The sequence below is a fragment of the Mobula birostris genome, chromosome 5 (genome assembly GCF_030028105.1).
Source record: "Mobula birostris isolate sMobBir1 chromosome 5, sMobBir1.hap1, whole genome shotgun sequence".
Classification (NCBI taxonomy): domain Eukaryota; kingdom Metazoa; phylum Chordata; class Chondrichthyes; order Myliobatiformes; family Myliobatidae; genus Mobula; species Mobula birostris.
In genome coordinates, this window is record NC_092374.1 from 16,807,488 (window position 1) to 16,825,922 (window position 18,435).

At 42.2% G+C, this 18,435-nt stretch overlaps 1 protein-coding gene across 2 annotated transcripts in view; it reads left to right on the forward strand.

Annotated features, from left to right (window-relative positions):
* Positions 1-17,374, forward strand: part of sap30l (sap30-like) — a 36,829-nt gene extending 19,455 nt beyond the window's left edge. Inside the window, exons 3-4 of one of the 2 annotated variants that reach the window (XM_072257656.1) lie at positions 9,980-10,078; positions 16,416-17,374. In XM_072257656.1, coding sequence (XP_072113757.1) covers positions 9,980-10,078; positions 16,416-16,538 — 222 coding nt within the window. In that variant the 3' untranslated portion in view covers positions 16,539-17,374. The remainder of the gene's footprint in view (positions 1-9,979; positions 10,079-16,415) is intronic. The other variant, XM_072257657.1, reaches the window with a different exon arrangement.
* The last annotated feature ends 1,061 nt before the right edge of the window (positions 17,375-18,435 follow it).

Here is an 18,435-nt window from a genome sequence, read left to right on the forward strand (position 1 = left end):
GCCATAAGGTAGAAGGTACAAGAGCCTCAGAACTGATACTGTCAGGGTCAGGAACAGTTACTATCCCTCAGCCATCAGTCTCTTGAACCAAAGGATAACCTCACTCAACTTCATTTGCCTCATCATTGAAATGTTCCCACAACCAGTGGACTCACTTTCAAGGACTCTTCATCTCATGTTCTCAATGTTTATGGCTTATTTATTTATTGTCTGTTTTTGTATTTGCATAATTTGTTGTCTTCTGCACTCCAGATGGGCAGTTTTTCATTGATTCTGTTATAGTTACTATTTTATAGATTTGAGTATGTCCACATGAAAATAAATCTCGGGGTTGTAAATGGTGATGTATTTGTACTTTGATAATAAAATGTACTTTGATGTAGAAAGGTTTGTTAAGGCCAGAACTGAGTATTGAAAATGCACCATTTTTGGCATTTTGGTTCCTATTGTAATGAATGGTATTTGTTCATTGGAATGCATTAGTCAAGAAGGCAGAGCAGTTTCCTTTCCGAGGAGATTGCGATGTGAAGGCTCCCCACCCTATTTTAACAACTTTCTGCAGGAGCACCATTGAGAGTGTCCATCTTGGCTGCATGAGTGTTTGGTATGGAAGCTGCAAGGCATCAGACTGCAAGACCCTACAGAGGATAATAAAAAAAGCACCAAGAGAATCACTGGGGTCTCCTTTCCCTCTCCCCACCATCCTCATTTGTGACAGTTACTGGATGTGTTGTACACAAAGGGCCCGAAGGACTATTGTAGCTCCCTACCGCCCATTCCACAAATCTGTTTGACCCACAGGAAGGAAGTACAGGAGCATCACAACTAGGACTGCCAGACTGGGTAACAGCTTTTCTTCACCCAGGCTGTGAGACTAATGAAACTCTGCCACTACTGCGGTCTCATCACTAGGAAGCAAGCTGTTTACTGTTTCCCTGTGCTGTGCACTTCACATGTATTTTGAATTGTATTTTATTAACCTATTGGTGGCAGTTTTATGTGCAGTCTGTGATATTTGTATTGTGGATGCACTGCTTTGTATGTACAGTCAGATGAAAAACTTTAATTGATAATTCATATGAGGGGTGATTGATAAGTTCGTGGCCTAAGGTAGAAAGAGGAGTTATTAACTTCAAACTTTCTGCATAATCACGCAAAGAGTTAAACTGCGTGTGCATGTAACGAGAGCTGTATAACTCATCTCCTTCTACCTTAGGCCACGAATTTATCAATCACCCCAAGGTAGAAGGAGATGAGTTATACAGCTCTCGTTACATGCACATGCAGTTCAACTCTTTGCGTGATTATGCAGAAAGTTTGAAGTTAATAACTCATCTCCTTCTACCTTAGGCCACAAACTTATCAATCACCCCTGCTGTGGACCACTTTCTGGAGGTCCAGGATGCCGACTTCTACAAAGAAGGGATCCATATGCTCTACGACCACTGGACTAAGTGTGTAACTGTAAGAGGGGACTATGTTGAAAAATAAATGTGCTAGGTTTTCTAAAATCGACGACTCCTACCTTAGGCCACGAACTTATCAATCACCCCTCATAGATGTATAAAGGGGGCTAGATGTGATAAATACTGAAAGGATGTTTCCTCATGGGAAAACTGCAGATTCAAACTGTCTCATTATTTTGGTGAATCTAGGCCTGCTGGCCCAATCCCTCTCCTTATACCAGACTTGCAACCCAGCTATTGGTCTGGTGAACTTTTGTTTCATGTACTCGATAGTAATACATTCAGTGGCCATTTTATTAGGTACATCCCACCTTATTAATGCAAATATCTAGTCGGCCAATCATGTGGCGGTAACTCAATGCATAATCAGAAACTGTTGACCTCCTGGGATTTTCACACACAACAATCTCCAGAGTTTACAGAGAATGGTGCAAAAAAAAAACATCCAGTGAGCAGTAGTTCTGTGAGTGAAAAGGTTAACTTGCAGGTTGAGTTGGTGGTGAGGAAGGCAAATGCTATGTTAGCATTCATTTCAAGAGGTCGAGAATACAAGAGCAGGGATGTGATGTTGAGGCTTTATAAGGCACTGGTAAGGCCTCACCTTGAGTATTGTGAACAGTTTTGGGCCACTCATCTTAGAAAAGATGTGCTGGCATTGGAGAAGGTCCAGAGGAGGTTCACAAGGATGATTCCAGGAGTGAAAGGGTTATTGTATGAGGTATGGTTGATGGCTCTGGGTCTGTACTTGCTCGAATTCAGAGGGGTGGGGGGGGGGAACTTATTGAAACCTTTTGAATGTTGAAAGGCCTAGACAGGGTAGATGTGGAAAGGATGTTTCCCCTGGTGGGAGAGTCTAGGACAAGAGGGCACAGCCTCAGGTTAGAGTGGCGCCCTTTCAAAACAGATGAGGAGAAATTTCTTTAACCAAAGGGTATTGAATTTGTGAATTTCTTACCACATGCAGCTGTGGAGGCCAGGTTGTTGGGTGTATTTAAGGCAGAGATTGATGGGTTCTTGATTGGATATGGCATCAAAGGTTAAGGGGAGAATGCTGGGAACTGGGGTTGGGGGGGATGGGGAAGGATCAGTCATGATTGAATGGCGGAGCAGACTTGATGGGCTAGATGGCTCCTGGTCTGATGGAAAACTCCTTGTTAATGAGAGAGGTCAGAGGAGAATGGCCAGACTGGTTCAATTTGACAGGAAGGTAATAGCCAATCAAATTATCATGTGTTACAACAGTGGTATGCAAAAGAGTCTCTGAGACACAACATGTCAAACCTTGAAATGAATTTGCTACATTGGGCAGATGACTACACCATGTTCCAATCTTGCACCTAATGAAATGTCCACTGGGTGTATATTCTAAATTTGCTTTCGCCAACTTCTTCATGGTTTAGAACAGGGATCCCCTTCTATTAACTGATGTGTCCGAGGGTCCTAGGTTGGGGAATCCCTGGTTCAGAAGATTATGGGCCAAATGCCGGCAAATGGGACTAGATTGGGTGAGATTCTTGGTTAGCATGAACCAGTTGGCTGAAAGGGCCTGTATCTGTTGTACAACTTGGAGTCGAGATTGTGTCTCATCTTTGTCCAAGGTAGTCAACCTCTTTTTCAAACAGTGATCCTGAGTTACAGATTCTAACCATAAGAGGGAACATCCTTTGTGCAGATTTTCTCGTTTGTGACATCCTTTCTATTGCCCAACCTTTCAAATTTCCTCTTGATCTTAAATATTAAATTCTCTATTAATACTTCTAAAGTGCAGTTGACATAGGCCTAGATGTCCAACCTTGTAGAACAATCCACCCATTCTTGGAATCAGTCTAATATATCTGTATTGACTTGACTTTATTACTTGCAGCCTTCATATACAGCAGGAGTAAAAATGTTTGTTTCATCTGTCTAAATGTGCAATGAGCTCTTTGTAGTAATTTGTTATAAATAGTATGTACAACAGGATAGTCAATATAACATAGAAATACAGTTGCATCAGCACAAATTAATCAGTCTGATGGCCTGGTGGAAGAAGCTGTCCTGAGGCCTGTTGGCCCTGGCTTTTATGCTGTGCTACTGTTTCCCTGATGGTAGCAGCTGAAACAGTTTGTGTTTGGGATGACTTGCGTCCCTGGTGATCCTTCCAGCTCTTTCTACACACCTGTCTCTGTAAATGTCCTGAATAGTGGGAAGTTCACATCTACAGATGCGCTGGGCTGTCCACACCACTCTCTACAGAGTCCTGCGATTGAGGGAAGTACAGTTCCCATACCAGGCAGTGATGCAGCCAGTCAGGATGCTTTCAATTGTGCCCCTGTAGAGAGTTCTTGGGATTTGGGGGCCAATCCCCAACTTTTTCAACTGTCTGAGGTGAAAGAGGTGCTGTTGTGCTTTTTTCACCACACAGCTGGTATGTACAGACCACGTGAGATCCTCGGTGATGTGTATGCCGACGAACTTAAAGCTGTTTACTCTCTCAACCCCAGATCCATTGATGTCACTTGGGGCTAGCCCGTCTCCATTCCTCCTGTAATCCACAACCAGCTCCTTTGTTTTTGCGACATTGAGGGAGAGGGTGTTTTCTTGACGCCACTGTGTCAGGGTGATGACTTCTTTTCTGTAGGCTGCCTCGTTATCATTTGAGATTAGGCCAATCAATGTAGGATTGTCAGCAAATTTAATTAGCAGATTGGAGCTGTGGGTAGCGACACAGCTCCAATGCTTCCAGTTGTTCTGCTTCCAGTGCATTCAAATGTTTCCCTGTCTGAGGAGACCTTGATTGTACTCAGTCCTGCAGATGTGGTCTTGCCAATGTCTTGTACAACTGAAGCACAACTTCTACTTTTGTATTTAATCTTTAATAGATTAACTTTATTTGTCACGTGCATCAAAACCTACAGTTAAATTTATCATTTGTGTCCAATCAAATTAGAGCAGGAGTTTGCTACCTGGTGTCCACGGACCCCTTGTTTAATGGTATTGGTCCATGGCATGACAACGGCTGGCAAACCCTGAATTAGCAGATTGTGCTGAGTGGCACACATGTCACCATACTTGTGCCAACATAACGTGCCCACAAAATCACTAGCTCTTATTGTGCATCTCTGGAATGTGGGAGGAGAGCGGAGTTCCTGGCGGAAACCCCCGTGGTCACCGGGAGAATTAAGCACTAATCGGTGATCGCTGACGCTGCAAAGCGTTTGCACTAACCGCGATGCTACAATGACAACATATTGTCTGCTTTCCTAATTACTTTCTGCATCTGCACAGTAGCCTGTTATGTATCAATCTCTAGCATACATATCTGTATCTGCACTCTGCAGTCTCTCACCAGTTAGATTTTTTTTCGTTCTTCCTGCTCAAAATGGCCAATTTCACTTTTTCTAGCATTTGTACTCCTTTTTGGGTGGTGGGGTGGGGATGTGCCAATACCAAAGGAGGTATAAGGTGCTCCTTCCCTCCACAATCCTGCAAGTCACCCTTCGGTAAGGTATAGCCGTGGGAGCAGGTGGTGGATGGTTGAATGAGCAGCTGGTGCATATCATTAAGTTCCGGTTATGTGACCACTGATGCCAAGCAGGCAATCTCTGAAGAGTATTGATAATGGCTAGGGTTACCCGTCTTGTAGAGGCACTGCCTAAAAGAAGGCAATGTCAAACCACCTCTATAGGAAAAAGTTGCCAAGAACAATCATGGTCATGAGGCCATGATGGCCTATGGCTTATAATTATGCTCCTTTTTAAGGATTTTTTTCACTCACTTAACCTATCTGTTCCGATATCTCTGTAACTTCCTTGTGTCCCTGTCATAACTTCCCTACTGTTGGTGCCAGAATGTGTGGTGACATTTGCAGAATACTCTTTTCTACCCCCCCCCCACAAAACATATGTAGGTTGTGTTAGTTGTTGATGCAAATGACACATTTCACTATATGTTTCAATATATAAATAAATTAATCTAAACCTATTTCATGACATCCCCAAATTTTGCAAATCTGCTTTCAAAACCTTCACCTACCAATTAAATATATTGTAAACTAATGAGGCTACTTGTTAACTTGTGGCAACTGGGGAACAAAGAAAGCTTTATTTCTGGCTACTCTATGACCTCTGACTAAGTTTACTGCTAACTAATCAGAATGATTCTTCCAGATAACACTGGATTATTCCTGTGTAAGGACTGACCTCTGACTTCTGCTCACAACATTTTTGAAATGCATTATGAAGTCATAAATTAAATACAAATTTCTACTTGAAATTGAAACAATTTTACTTCAGACGAGTTAGAATCATTACATTTCCAAAAGCAGATAAGAATTGCCTGTGACTTGGTGAAGGTGATTCTGTCCTTTGGTTAGAAGGCAGCATTTAAAGGCTCACCCTGACAAGTTGAGGACAAAATTCAAGCTTGAATGTCCAGCAAACTATAAAGAGAATGCAAAACTTGGAAAATGTATTTTTTTGAGATTTGCACTCAGTGGCCATGTTATTAGGTACAGGAGTGGAGCCTGGTGTAGTCTTCTGCTGCTGTAGCCTATCCGCTTCAAGTTTCGATGTGTTGTGCATTCAGAGATGCTCTACTGCACACCACTGTAGTAACGTGGTTGCCTTCCTGTCAACTTTAACCAGCCTCTGACCTCTGTCATTGGCAAGTTGTTTCTGCCCACGGAACTGCTACTCCCCCCCCCCCCCCCGTCTTTTCCTATCATTTTGGATCTCCCCCTCCCCCTCCCACTTTCAAATCTCTTACTAGCTCTTCCTTCAGTTAGTCCTGATGAAGGGTCTCGGCCCGAAACGTCGACTGTACCTCTTCCTAGAGATGCTGCCTGGCCTGCTGTGTTCAGCAGCAACTTTGATGTGTGTTGCTTGAATTTCCAGCATCTGCAGAATTCCTTGTGTTTATGCTACTCAGTGGAAGAGTTTTTGTTTATCTACACCATTCTCTGTAAACTCTAGAGACTGTTTGTTGTGCATGAATATCCCAGGAGATCAGCAGTTTCTGAGATGCTCAAACCACCCTGTCTGGCACCAACAATCATTTCACGGTCAAAGTCACGCATCACATTTCTTTCCCCATTCTGATGTTTGGTCTGAACAGCAACTGAACTTGACCACATCTGCAGGCTAGTATGCATTGAGTTGCTGATTAGATATTTGCATAAATGAGCAGGTGTTCTTAATAAAATGACAACTGAATGTATAGCATCTATTTTACTTCTCGTTACTTTAAAAAAAAAGTCAAAATTACTGGAAACACTCAGCAAGCCCATTTTCACCTGTGGAAAAAAACAAAGCTGAAAGGGACCTGAGGGCCAACATTTTCTCACATACGGTGTGGGTATACAGAATGAGTTTCTGAAAGAAGATGTAGAGAATACAATGAAGCTTATAAAGACATTCAGGCAGGTACACGGATAGGAAAGGTTTAAAGAGAGGTGGGCCAAATGCAGGCAAATGGGACTAGCTCAGGTAGGAACTTTGGTACACATGGATAGTTTGGGTCAGGGGACCTTTATCTGTACTGTATAACTGACTCTAAACATAATATTTCAGACCCTCAGACCTGGGAGGTTTTTTAAAAAAGAAGTTGGTTTTAAGTTGTAGAGAGGATGGGAAGACAGATGAATAAAGCTGGGGAATATTTCTGAGGTGGCACTGAGTGCTAACATAATTTGGATCAGATCAATTCCTGCCACTGTAAGGAGTTTGTACAGGCTCCCCGTTACCGTGTGCGTTTCCTCCCACTGTTCAGTGATGTACTAGTTGGTAGGTTAATTGGTCACTAAATTATCCTATGATTAGGCTAGGGTTAAATCGGCGATTGTAGGCTGGTGAGGCTTGAAAGGCCAGAAGGGCCTTTTCCGGGCTGTATCCCAATAAATAAAATCAATAAATTTAATGAAGGCCATCTGCCTTGATGAAAAGAAATAATTTGTGTGTATACTAAAGGGAAGCAGGAAGTTTCACTGTGCAGCATGGTCAATTTTGCAGACAACGCTGCTAAAATAGATTATTTGGTCAATGATTATTTTGCTGTTTTTAGGATCTTGTGTGTAAGTTGGCTTCCACAGTCTCCCTGCACAAGAGCGACCATGCATACTGTCAGGTGTGAGGTCCTTTGGGACATCTGAGACCGTGGAAACAGAAATGTTGAGCTGAATTTGCAATAAATCAGAAACACACTAGAACTAGCTCAGTATATCAAAATCCGTAACTTTATATTGATATTGGTTTATAATTATCACATGTACCAAGATAAAGTGGGAAAAATTGTTTTGCATTTTATTAAAAATCCAGATCAAATCATTACACAGTGTTTTGAGGAGGCAATAAGGTTGAACGATAACAATGCAGAATAAAGTGTAAAAATGACTTTTAAAAAGTGCAGTGCAGGTAAACAATGAAGTGCAAGATCACAACAAAGTAGATTGTGAGACCAGGTGTCCAGCTTACCATAAGGTGTAGGAGCAGAAGTAGGCCATTCAGCCTATTGAGTCTGCTCTGCCATTCAATCATGGGCTGATCAAATTCTTCTAGTCATCCCCACTCCCCTGCTTTCACCCAATACTCTTTTGATGCCCTGGCTATCAAGAACCTATCTCTCTCTGCCTTAAATACACCCAATGATTTGGCCTCCATAGCCGCTCGTGGCAACAAATTCCATAGACATACAAAAAGTCCGTGCAAGAGCCTGTCAACAGTGGGATAAAAGCTGTCCTTGAGCCTGGTGGTACCTCTGGCTGTTGTATCTCTTGCTGAATGGGATGGGGGGGGCGGGGGTGGAGAAGAGAGAATGTAGAGAGTGGGTGGTGTTTTTGATTAAATTGGCTGCTTTTTATGGGGGCAGTGAAAAGAGAGAGGCGGCTGATGTGCTGAGCCCTGTCCACAACTCTCTGCAGTCACGGGCAGAACAGTTGCCATAGTGCTGACGTGCTGTTGGAACTATTTGTGGTTTAGTATGAAGAACTGTATTTGTTCCTTTGATATGTGCTGAATACTGTTAGAATTGATCCAGGTATTTGCACCAAAAATAGTTGTTTCCAGTTCCTTATGAGCGTCCTTTACCCCAGGTTCAGGTTAGTTTGCGCTCCTTGGGGAGGATGTATTGGAGCTGCTTAAATGCTCTGCAGTGCCTGTTCAAGTCATTTGGAGAGCCAGCTGTACTCTTTAGAGTGGAGCTTGACCTGAGCTAAAGTCTTCAGAAGAAAAGAAAAGCTATCAAGTAGACTGTTCAGCATTAACGGCACAAAGGAAGCTTGGTCTCCTCTTACGCTCATTGAGACTATCAAATTAGTTCAAAGATTTTTGAAGTGATTCAATGGTTCAATTTAATATCAGAGGATATATACGTTGTACAACCTGAAATCATTACTCTTCGCAGGTGACGAAGAAAACCCTAAAGAATGAATGTCAGAAAATGTTAGAACCCCAAAGCCCCCCCCCCACACACAATCAGCAGCAAAGGTATCAACCCTCCCCCTTCTCCCACTTGCTCCCGCAAATGCATCAAACCCAGCCCCCACCATGCAAGCAATAGCAAAGGCCCCCCCTCCCCCAAGAGACCATGATCTAGATTCCATCAAAATCTACTGTCCATTCCAACACTTTGACATCTCAGGCAGGCTTTCTCTCTCATGAGCGAGGGTGAGAGAGAGGGATTGTTCCTACCACAGCGAGAGGGAGACCAACAGCTCGCTGTTATGTGTTACAATCTGCAGCGCGCTTACTTTGACAGAAACGTACACTAATGTCTTAACATTTCAATCGTCCACGGCACTTCAGTCAGCAACACCTGCAAGGGATCAGGAGATTAAAGATTTGCTTAATTTCTCATGTGTATGTTGAAACATGCAGTGAAATGTGTCAAAACAAATCTCCGAGGGTTGTGCTGGGTAGCCCACAAGTGTTCCCACGCTTCCAACACCAACATACAGTAGTATGCCCAGAACACACCGATATTCTCATGTTTTCCAAATATTCTTTCTCAATTCTACAAATGGAGAAATATGCTAATTGAGTATGGTAACAAATCAGTCATTTCATAGAAATTTGTTAGCATTCAGGTGTAATATTGAAAAAATGCTGGTGAACGCAGCAGGCCAAGCAACATCTATAGGAAGAGGTACAGTCGACGTTTCGGGTCGAGACTGTACCTCTTCCTATAGACGCTGCCCAGCCTGCTGCGTTCACCAGCATTTTTTGTGTGTGTTGCTTGAAATTCCAGCACCTGCAGATTTCCTCGTGTTTAGGTGTTATATACTTCTGTTTCCAAGTTGTGCTTTACATCTGCCTTTGTGTAATTAATAACGTGGGTGAGAGTGTGTACAACTTGGGTCAGGTTTAGTGATACATGAAATAGAAAATTTGGTGAAATTACTTAGATTCAGTCCTTAATTTTATTTTATTAATAAACTCCATTAATCGTCAATCATTGTTTCTGTATTTTAAGGTTACTTGGTCTGTGTTTTTTGCAATTTCCAACTTAAATTAACCAAAAGACTTTCAACCTTTTCTTAGGTCGATTTGTTTCAATTGCAAGTAAATACACTGAGACGTTATAAGAGACACTTCAAACTACAGACTAGACCTGGCCTAAATAAAGCTCAGCTAGCTGAGGTATTGTGCATTCTAAAATATCTATTTTATTTTGTCCTGTGCTTAGCAATGATGTGCAGCAAGGTGCAATAAGTGAAGTTGAGTTTAAAAACACTTCAACAGATTAGGGATTTGCTCAGGGGTAAAATTAAAATCCAACCATAAACAGCACCTCAGTCCAGACAGGTGATATAATTTTATTTTTAACTACATCTGACCTGAATTCAAAGTATGTGGCTGGGCTTGGCTTAGAGAGCCGTGGAGTTTGAAGCTGATCTTTGGATCCCTGTGTCTGTTACAACCTTACACCTCACTTGAGGGAGAGTTGCTCGTGAAGAGAGACTTCTGGGAAATGATGGGTGGAATTGGGGCCACTAAGGGGCTTCAGAAGTTTGTGTCCTCATTTACTCTTGGTTTTATTTAGCTACTTGTATATCCTTTGCTTTATTAAAATCAAAAATAATTGCTCAATGTTCTCATGTCATTATTTTAAAATCTGCATTTTTGTTCACCATTTTTTTTTCAGACTATTTCATTTTATAGAACACTACAGCACAGTGCAGGCCATTTGGCCCACGATGTTGTGCTATCCTTAAAACCCACTTCTAAGATCAATCTAACCCTTCCCTCCTACGTAACCCACCATTGGGAGAGCACGGTAGCATATTGGTTAGCTCAACACTTTACAGTACAGGTGACCCAGGTTCATTTCCCGTTCTTGCCTGTAAGGAGTTTGTACGTTCTCCCCATGGCCGTGTGGGCTTCCTCTGGGTGCTCCAGTTTCTTCCCTCAATCCCAAGATGTACTGATGAATTGGTCATTGTAAATTGTCCCTTGATTTTGGCGAGGATTAAATTGTGAGATTGCTGTGCAACGTGGCTGGAAGGACTTTCTCCATGCTGTTATGTTAATAAACCAATAAATGTTTCTATGGCAAACCACCACTGTAACTTGCCTCGTGCGCGATTCCCCTCTATGTCAGGGATGCGTGGAGGGAAATCGTCCGCTAACTGGAGAAACTCCGTCTGCGACGTACCTTTCCTATTATACATGAGCCTATCCACATCCACTCTGTTGAGGCCTTTCAACATATAACCATATAACAATTAAGGCACAGAAACAGGCCATCTCAGCCCTTCTAGTCCGTGCCGAACTCTTACTCTCACCTAGTGTCACCGTCCTGCACTCAGCCCATAACCCTCCATTCCTTTCCTGTTCATATAGCTGTCCAATCTGACTTTAAATGACAACATCGAGCCTGCCTCAACCACTTCTGCTGGAAGCTTGTTCCACACAGCTACCACTCTCTGAGTAAAGAAGTTCCCCCTCATGTTACCCCTAAACTTTTGCCCCCTCACTTTCAACTCAAGTCCTCTTGTTTGAATCTCCCCTGTGCTCAATGGAAAAAGCCTATCCACATCAACTCTATCTATCCCCCTCATAATTTTAAATACCTCTATCAGGTCCCCCCTCAACCTTCTACGCTCCAAAGAATAAAGACCTAACTTGTTCAACCCTTCTCTGTAACTTAGGTGATGAAACCCATGCAACATTCTAGTAAATCTTCTCTGTACTCTCTCTATTTTGTTGACATCTTTCCTATAATTCGGTGACCAGAACTGTACACAATACTCCAAATTTGGCCTTACCAATGCCTTGTACAATTTTAACATTACATCCCAACTCCTATACTCAATGCTCTGATTTATAAAGGCCAGCATACCAAAAGCTTTCTTCACCACCCTATCCACATGAGATTCCACTTTCAGGGAACTATGCACCATTATTCTTAGATCCCTCTGTTCTACTGCATTCTTCAGTGCCCTACCATTTACCATGTATGTCCTATTTTGATTAGTCCTACCAAAATGTAGCACCTCACATTTATCAACATTGAACTGCATGTGCCACCTTTCAGCCCACTCTTCTAACTGGCCTAAATCTCTCTGCAAGCTTTGAAAACCTACTTCATTATCCACAACTCCACCTATCTTAGTATCATCTGCATATTTACTAATCCAATTTACCACCCCATCATCCAGATCGTTAATGTATATGACAAACAACATTGGACCCAGTACAGATCCCTGAGGCACACCACTGGTCACCGGCCTCCAATCTGACACACAGTTATCCACCACTACTCTCTGGCGTCTCCCATTCAGCCACTACTGAATCCATTTTACTACTTCAATATTAATACCTAACGATTGAACCTTCCTAACTAACCTTCCGTGTGGAACCTTGTCAAAGGCCTTACTGAAGTCCATAGACAACATCCACTGCTTTACCCTCGTCAACTTTCCTAGTAATCTCTTCAAAAAATTCAATAAGATTTGTCAAACATGACTTTCCACGCACAAATCCATGTTGACTGTTCCTAATCAGACCCTGTCTATCCAGATACTTATATATACCATCTCTAAGAATACTTTCCATCAATTTACCCACCACTGACGTCAAACTCACAGGCTGATAGTTGGTAGGTTTACTCCTAGAACCCTTTTTAAACAATGGAACAACATGAGCAATACGCCAATCCTTCGGCACCATCCCCGTTTCTAATGATATTTGAAATATTTCTGTCAGAGCCCCTGCTATTTCCACACTAACTTCCCTCAAGGTCCTAGGGAATATATTGTCAGGACCCGGAGACTTATCCGCTTTTATATTCCTTAAAAGTGCCAGTACTTGCTCTTTAATCATCATAGTTTCCATAACTTCCCTATCTGTTTCCCTCAGCTTACACAATTCAATATCCTTCTCCTTAGTGAATACCGAATAAAAGAAATTGTTTAGAATCTCCCCCCCCCCCCAACTCTTTTGGCTCCACACATAGTTGTCCACTCTGATTCTCTAAGGGACCAATTTTATCCCTCACTATCCTTTTCCTATTAATATAACTGTAGAAACCCTTTGGATTTATTTTCACCTTACTTGCTAAAGCAACCTCGTATCTTTTAGCTTTTCTAATTTCTTTCTTAAGATTCTTTTTACATTCTTTATATTCCTTGAGCACCTCATTTACTCCATGCTGCCTGTATTTATTGTAGATCCCTCTCTTTTTCCGAACCAAGTTTCCAATATCCCTTGAAAACCATGGCTCTCTCAAACTTTTAACCTTTCCTTTCAACCTAACTGGAACATAAAGATTCTGTACCCTCAAAATTTCACCTTTAAATGATCTCCATTTCTCTATTACATCCTTCCCATAAAACAAATTGTCCCAATCCACTCTTTTGCATCTCCTTAAAGTTAGCCTTTCTCCAATCAAAAATCTCAACCCTGGGTCCAGACCTATCCTTAGATAGGTTTCAATGAGATCCTCTTCCCCCACCCCCAACCTTCTGAATTCTAGTGGGTGCAGGCCCAGAGCCATCAAATGCACCTCATATGATAAGCCTTTCAATCCCTGAATCATTTTCATGAACTTCCTTTGAACCCTCTCCAGTGTCAGCATACTGTTTCTTCTATAAGGGGCCCAAAACTGCTCACAGTGCTCCAAGTGAGGCCTCACCAGTACCTTGTAAAGCCTTAACATTATATCCTTGCTTTTGTATTATAGTCCTCTCAAAATTAATGCTAACATTGCATTTGCCTTCCTCACCACTGACTCAACCTGCAAATTAACTTTTAGGGAATCCTGCATGAGGACTCTCAAGTCCCTTTGCACCTCATATTTTTGTATTTTCTCTCCATATAGAAAATGGTCTACACTTTTATTTCTTCATACACTTCTCGACACTGTATTCCATCTGCCACTTCTTTGCCCATTCTTCTAATCTGTCTGAGTCCTTCTCAGTCTCTCTGCTTTCTCAACACTACCCACCCACCCCCACCTATCTTCGTATCGTCTGCAAAGTTGGCCACAAAGCCATCAATTCTGTCATTCACATCACTGACATAAAATGTAAAAAAAAATCAGTCCCAACACTGACCCTTGTGGAACACCACGAGTCACTAGCAGTCAGCCAGAAAAGCTCCCATTATTCTCACTCTTAGCCTCCTGCCAGTCAGCCAATGTTCTATCCATGCTAGTATCTTTCTTGTAGCTGTTCTTAGCAGCCTTGTGTGTGGTACCTTGTCAAAGGCCTTCTCAAAATTCAAGTACACAACATCCACTGGTTGTCTCCCTATCGCTCCCCGCCCTGCCCCCCCCCACCCCCAGTCTATCCTGCTTGTTATTTCTTCAAAGAGTTCCAATAGATTTGTCAGGCAAGATTTTCCCTAAGGAAAACATGCTGACTTCGGCCTCTTTTATCATATGCCTCCAAGTACCCCAAAAACCACATCCTTAACAATCAATGAACTCCAGGTCTTCCCAACCACTGAGGTCAGAATAACTGGCCTATAGTTTCTTCTGCCTCTCTCCCTTCTTGAAGAGTGGAGTGACATTTGCAATTTTCCAGCCCTCTGGAACCATGCCAGAATCTTTTGATTCTTGTAAGATCTTTACTGATGTCTCCACAATCTCTTCAGCCACATCTTTCAAAACCCTGTGGTGTAGACCATATGGTCCAGACTGTCAGACCTTTTAGCTTCCCAAGCACCTTCTCCCAGTCTGCCTAATAATTCTATCCTCCAAATCTTCCTCGTAATAGTAACTTCACTCACTACTGCCCCCGTCACCCTTGAATTTAATAGCATACTGGTAGTGTCTTAGGAAATGGTTAAAAAGGTATAAAAAAGACAGACTTCCATTTAACTGAGTAACAAATTATGTATTTAAATGAAATACAGAACAAATTAGAACAGTACCAATGCTACTGCAGTTCTCTAAAACTGTGTATTTGTTCCTAATAGATATGGATAACGGAATTAATTTCATGTACCTTGTCATGTTTGGGGTGTCCAGAGAGAGTTAGTGCCTCTGAAGGGGCCTGTCGTGTCCATTCTGGGACAGCTCACTCACCTTTGGTCCTCACCGGACTCTCAGCTCTCACCTGTGGCTTCAAGTAGCTGTTTACATGCAATAGCGGCCACCCCTTTCCCCCTTACACTGCTTTGACAGACAGGCTAAAGCAGATGAAAGTAGCCAGCGGGCTTCATACCCCTGTGAGATAGGGACCCGCCTGTCCTAGCACGTGAAGTCATCTCTGGCAGACTGGGCGGATGTGATCTACAGCGAGATCCAACAGCCAAGAAGGTGGTTCTGCAACACTTCATGGAGAGTTAATGGATAAGACTCAGAAAACATGGTTATCCACTGCACCCAAGGAAGACCCCAATTTATGACGACTACTCATAGTATTGGAGTCAGACATCTGAGGTCGAGAGAGTGGAACTATCAAAATGTAACGGCTTTTCCACTTTAAAAACTCTCCTGCACAGGTTTCCTGTCATCCTCAGATACGATGGACAACTCCCAACACACTACCATGTTTTTTAGATTGACTAAATTAATAAAATTAACTCAGTCACCTCGTGCAGATAATGCACTGCATTCATACAATTTTTTTAATGACTGTAACCTCCAAATCTTTATCTCCATTGTAACATTCAAGGTGATTGCTGATACCTTAATTCTTTTTATTTCCTAACTTGTTGAACTAGTGAAATTGTTCAATTTTCACTCCTGACATTTCTAGCATCTCCAAGCCTGAATGCTTGAAACCACAGTGAGCAGAACAATTCTAAGTTGCCTTGCTGCTTATTATTCGCCAACTATCAGTGACAAAAATCTCTGCTCTTGGAACACAAACGCATGGTGCTTTTTAAAAACTGCTCACTCTAGGTATGGTGTAGTGTCTAATGGCCACACAAGTTCACGCGACTGATGCTATTTATAAACTGTTTGGCAAGTCTCCTGCCCCAAATAAGGGGCACAGTGTCCCAAATAAACAAAGGGAACCCTGGCTATTTTCTCCATTAGTTTTTGTTTGAAGACTTATCTCAAATAAGTGGCTGCACCGATTAACTGATGGACCAATTAACCAGCATCCACTGTAGTTTGTTTCTTAAGGCAGTAGAACTGATTGCCACCAGATTGCTCCTCTTATCCCATGACACAAACATAAATCTAATAACCGATTGTATTCTTCTCCAACGTTTAGTCTCATTGAATTAAACAGGATGAACTTTGTTGGTGTGCAACTGCACAGCAGGTTTAGCCCGATTGAGTAGGGATAAGTTTCTGTGGGATGGAATTTCCCTTGAGATCCAGCACTCTTCTTGGTTATGTGTGTTAGTAATGTTGGTTTGCAATAATATTTGTTCAAGCATCAGAATCTATCACACTGGATCATGTTTGGATTCAAGTAATTTGAGGGTTTGCCTATGAATGCAAGATTACATTTGGAATTCTTTGAGATGAGCCTGCCTTTGCCCGAGAAACTTATCTTGCACATTTCTTTTGCAGACAATCAGCCGTCATTTTAGGACCATTCCAGTGAATGAAAAGGAAACTCTAGCCTATTTTATCTACACGGTGAAGAATGACAAAATCAGGCATGATCAGAAACCGGACAGCAACATTCACTGAAAAAGACAATATCTGTGCTTTTATTGATCACATGATGGCACAGTGACAAGAGGTTCCACTTCTAAAGTCAGTTGTATTTAAGTATTTTATTGTTTAAAAGCATCTTCTAGAATTGGCATGTTTTTTTTACATAAAATTCATTTTGCAATTATGATTTCCAGTCTCAGAATTTTAATGTCTAGAGTATGCTATAGTTAAATAAGAGCTACAGGAAAGCAGAATTCCTTTTGTGTATTTTATTCTTGTGAGGTCCTACTCTGAAAGAGAACGTGATACTTTAAAACAGGCTTTTATGTTACTGAGAGCTGAGAATTGCTCCGTGTGTTCTCTCCGTGTGGCCATGAACCGACGACGCCTCTTCGTGTGCAGAAGATGGACAATGTTGCAGAGCTGTGGCAGGGCGTCCACGCGGCCAGATCTCTGCACAGCGTGTGCTATTTTTTTGTTAACTTGGCCCTTAATGGGACCTTACAGCAAGAAAATGTGGCTGCGGAAAATGGAGGCACACCGACAAATCTTGTACTGCTTATTCATCCATTTTCTTTTGTGCTGTTAAACATTTATCATTGTGGGAGGTGAAACACTGTCCTGTCTGCAATATGGTGATCAACTGTAAAGTCTGAACTTTTGTGTGCACCGGGGTTCTCTTAAGATTGATTACAGTGTTAATATTTTTCCCTGTGCATATAAATTTACAATGTACTGTACAATGACACTCAAAAATTTTGTAATGTTTACACTTGTCATCTTCATAGGGTGTGGTTGCAGAGGTATGGCTTTGTTACTACTGTACCTTTAAAACGTTGTCAATTTTGCATTAAACAAATGTGCCCAAATTCCTTTGGATGCTGCCGAGTTCCTCCAGCATTCTGTGTGTGTCGCACAAAATCTCTGTGCTTTGTTATCTGGCAAATTGAAGAAAAGGAGGCAGTTGCCAATGCTAAATTTGAAGCATTCAATGTTGGTGCATTTCTAGTCAGCCTGTTCCTTCAAATTCCATTGAGATGAAATTCCAAAAAGCCTGGAGACTAAATAATGTTGGAAGCAAATAATGAGCGACAAAGTGTGCTGTGGTGCTCACACAGATTGAATACACTCAGTGGCCTCTTTATTAGGTGCATCTGTACACTTTGTTAATGTAAATATCTAATCAGCCAATTATGAGGCAGCAACTCAATGCATACTAGCCTGCAGACATGGTCACGTTCAGTTGTTGTTCAGACCAAACAGCAAAATGGGGAAAGAAATGTGAACTAAGTGACTTTGACCATGGAATGATTGTTTGTGACAGACAGGGTGGTTTGGGTGTCTCAGAAACTGCTGATCTCCTGGGGTTTTCATGCACAACAGTCTCTAGGCAGGGGTTCCCAACCTTTTTCGTGCCATTATGCGAGGAATCCACGGATTCTAGGTTGAGAACCCCTGATCATTTACAGAGAATGATGTGAAAAACAAAAAACCTCCAATGAGCAGCAGTTTTGTGGGTGACAACTCCTTGTTAATTAGAAATGTTGGAGGAGAGTGGTCAGACTGATTTAATCTGACAGGAAGGTGATAGTAACTCACGTTACCATGTGTTACAACAGTGGTGTGCAGATGAGCATCTCTGGATGCACAACACTTTGAACCTTGGAGTGGATGGTCCACTGCAGCTGAAGACTACACTGGGTTCTACTCTTCTTCTCTGCCCATGAACCCTTCTGGATCAAAGGCTGCCAACAGCAGCTTGCCGAGTCCTCTCCTCTATCCTTGAGTGTAGCCCATCTTTCAAGATCCTCCTTCAACCAGGAATGAGGTCTTTGGAGTTTCTGTAGCTCTGGATTTTTACTGGATGGGGTTGCTTGCCCGACCCTCCTGCTTTCGCAGCTGAGCTTGGGACCGATCACGGCAGAGTCTG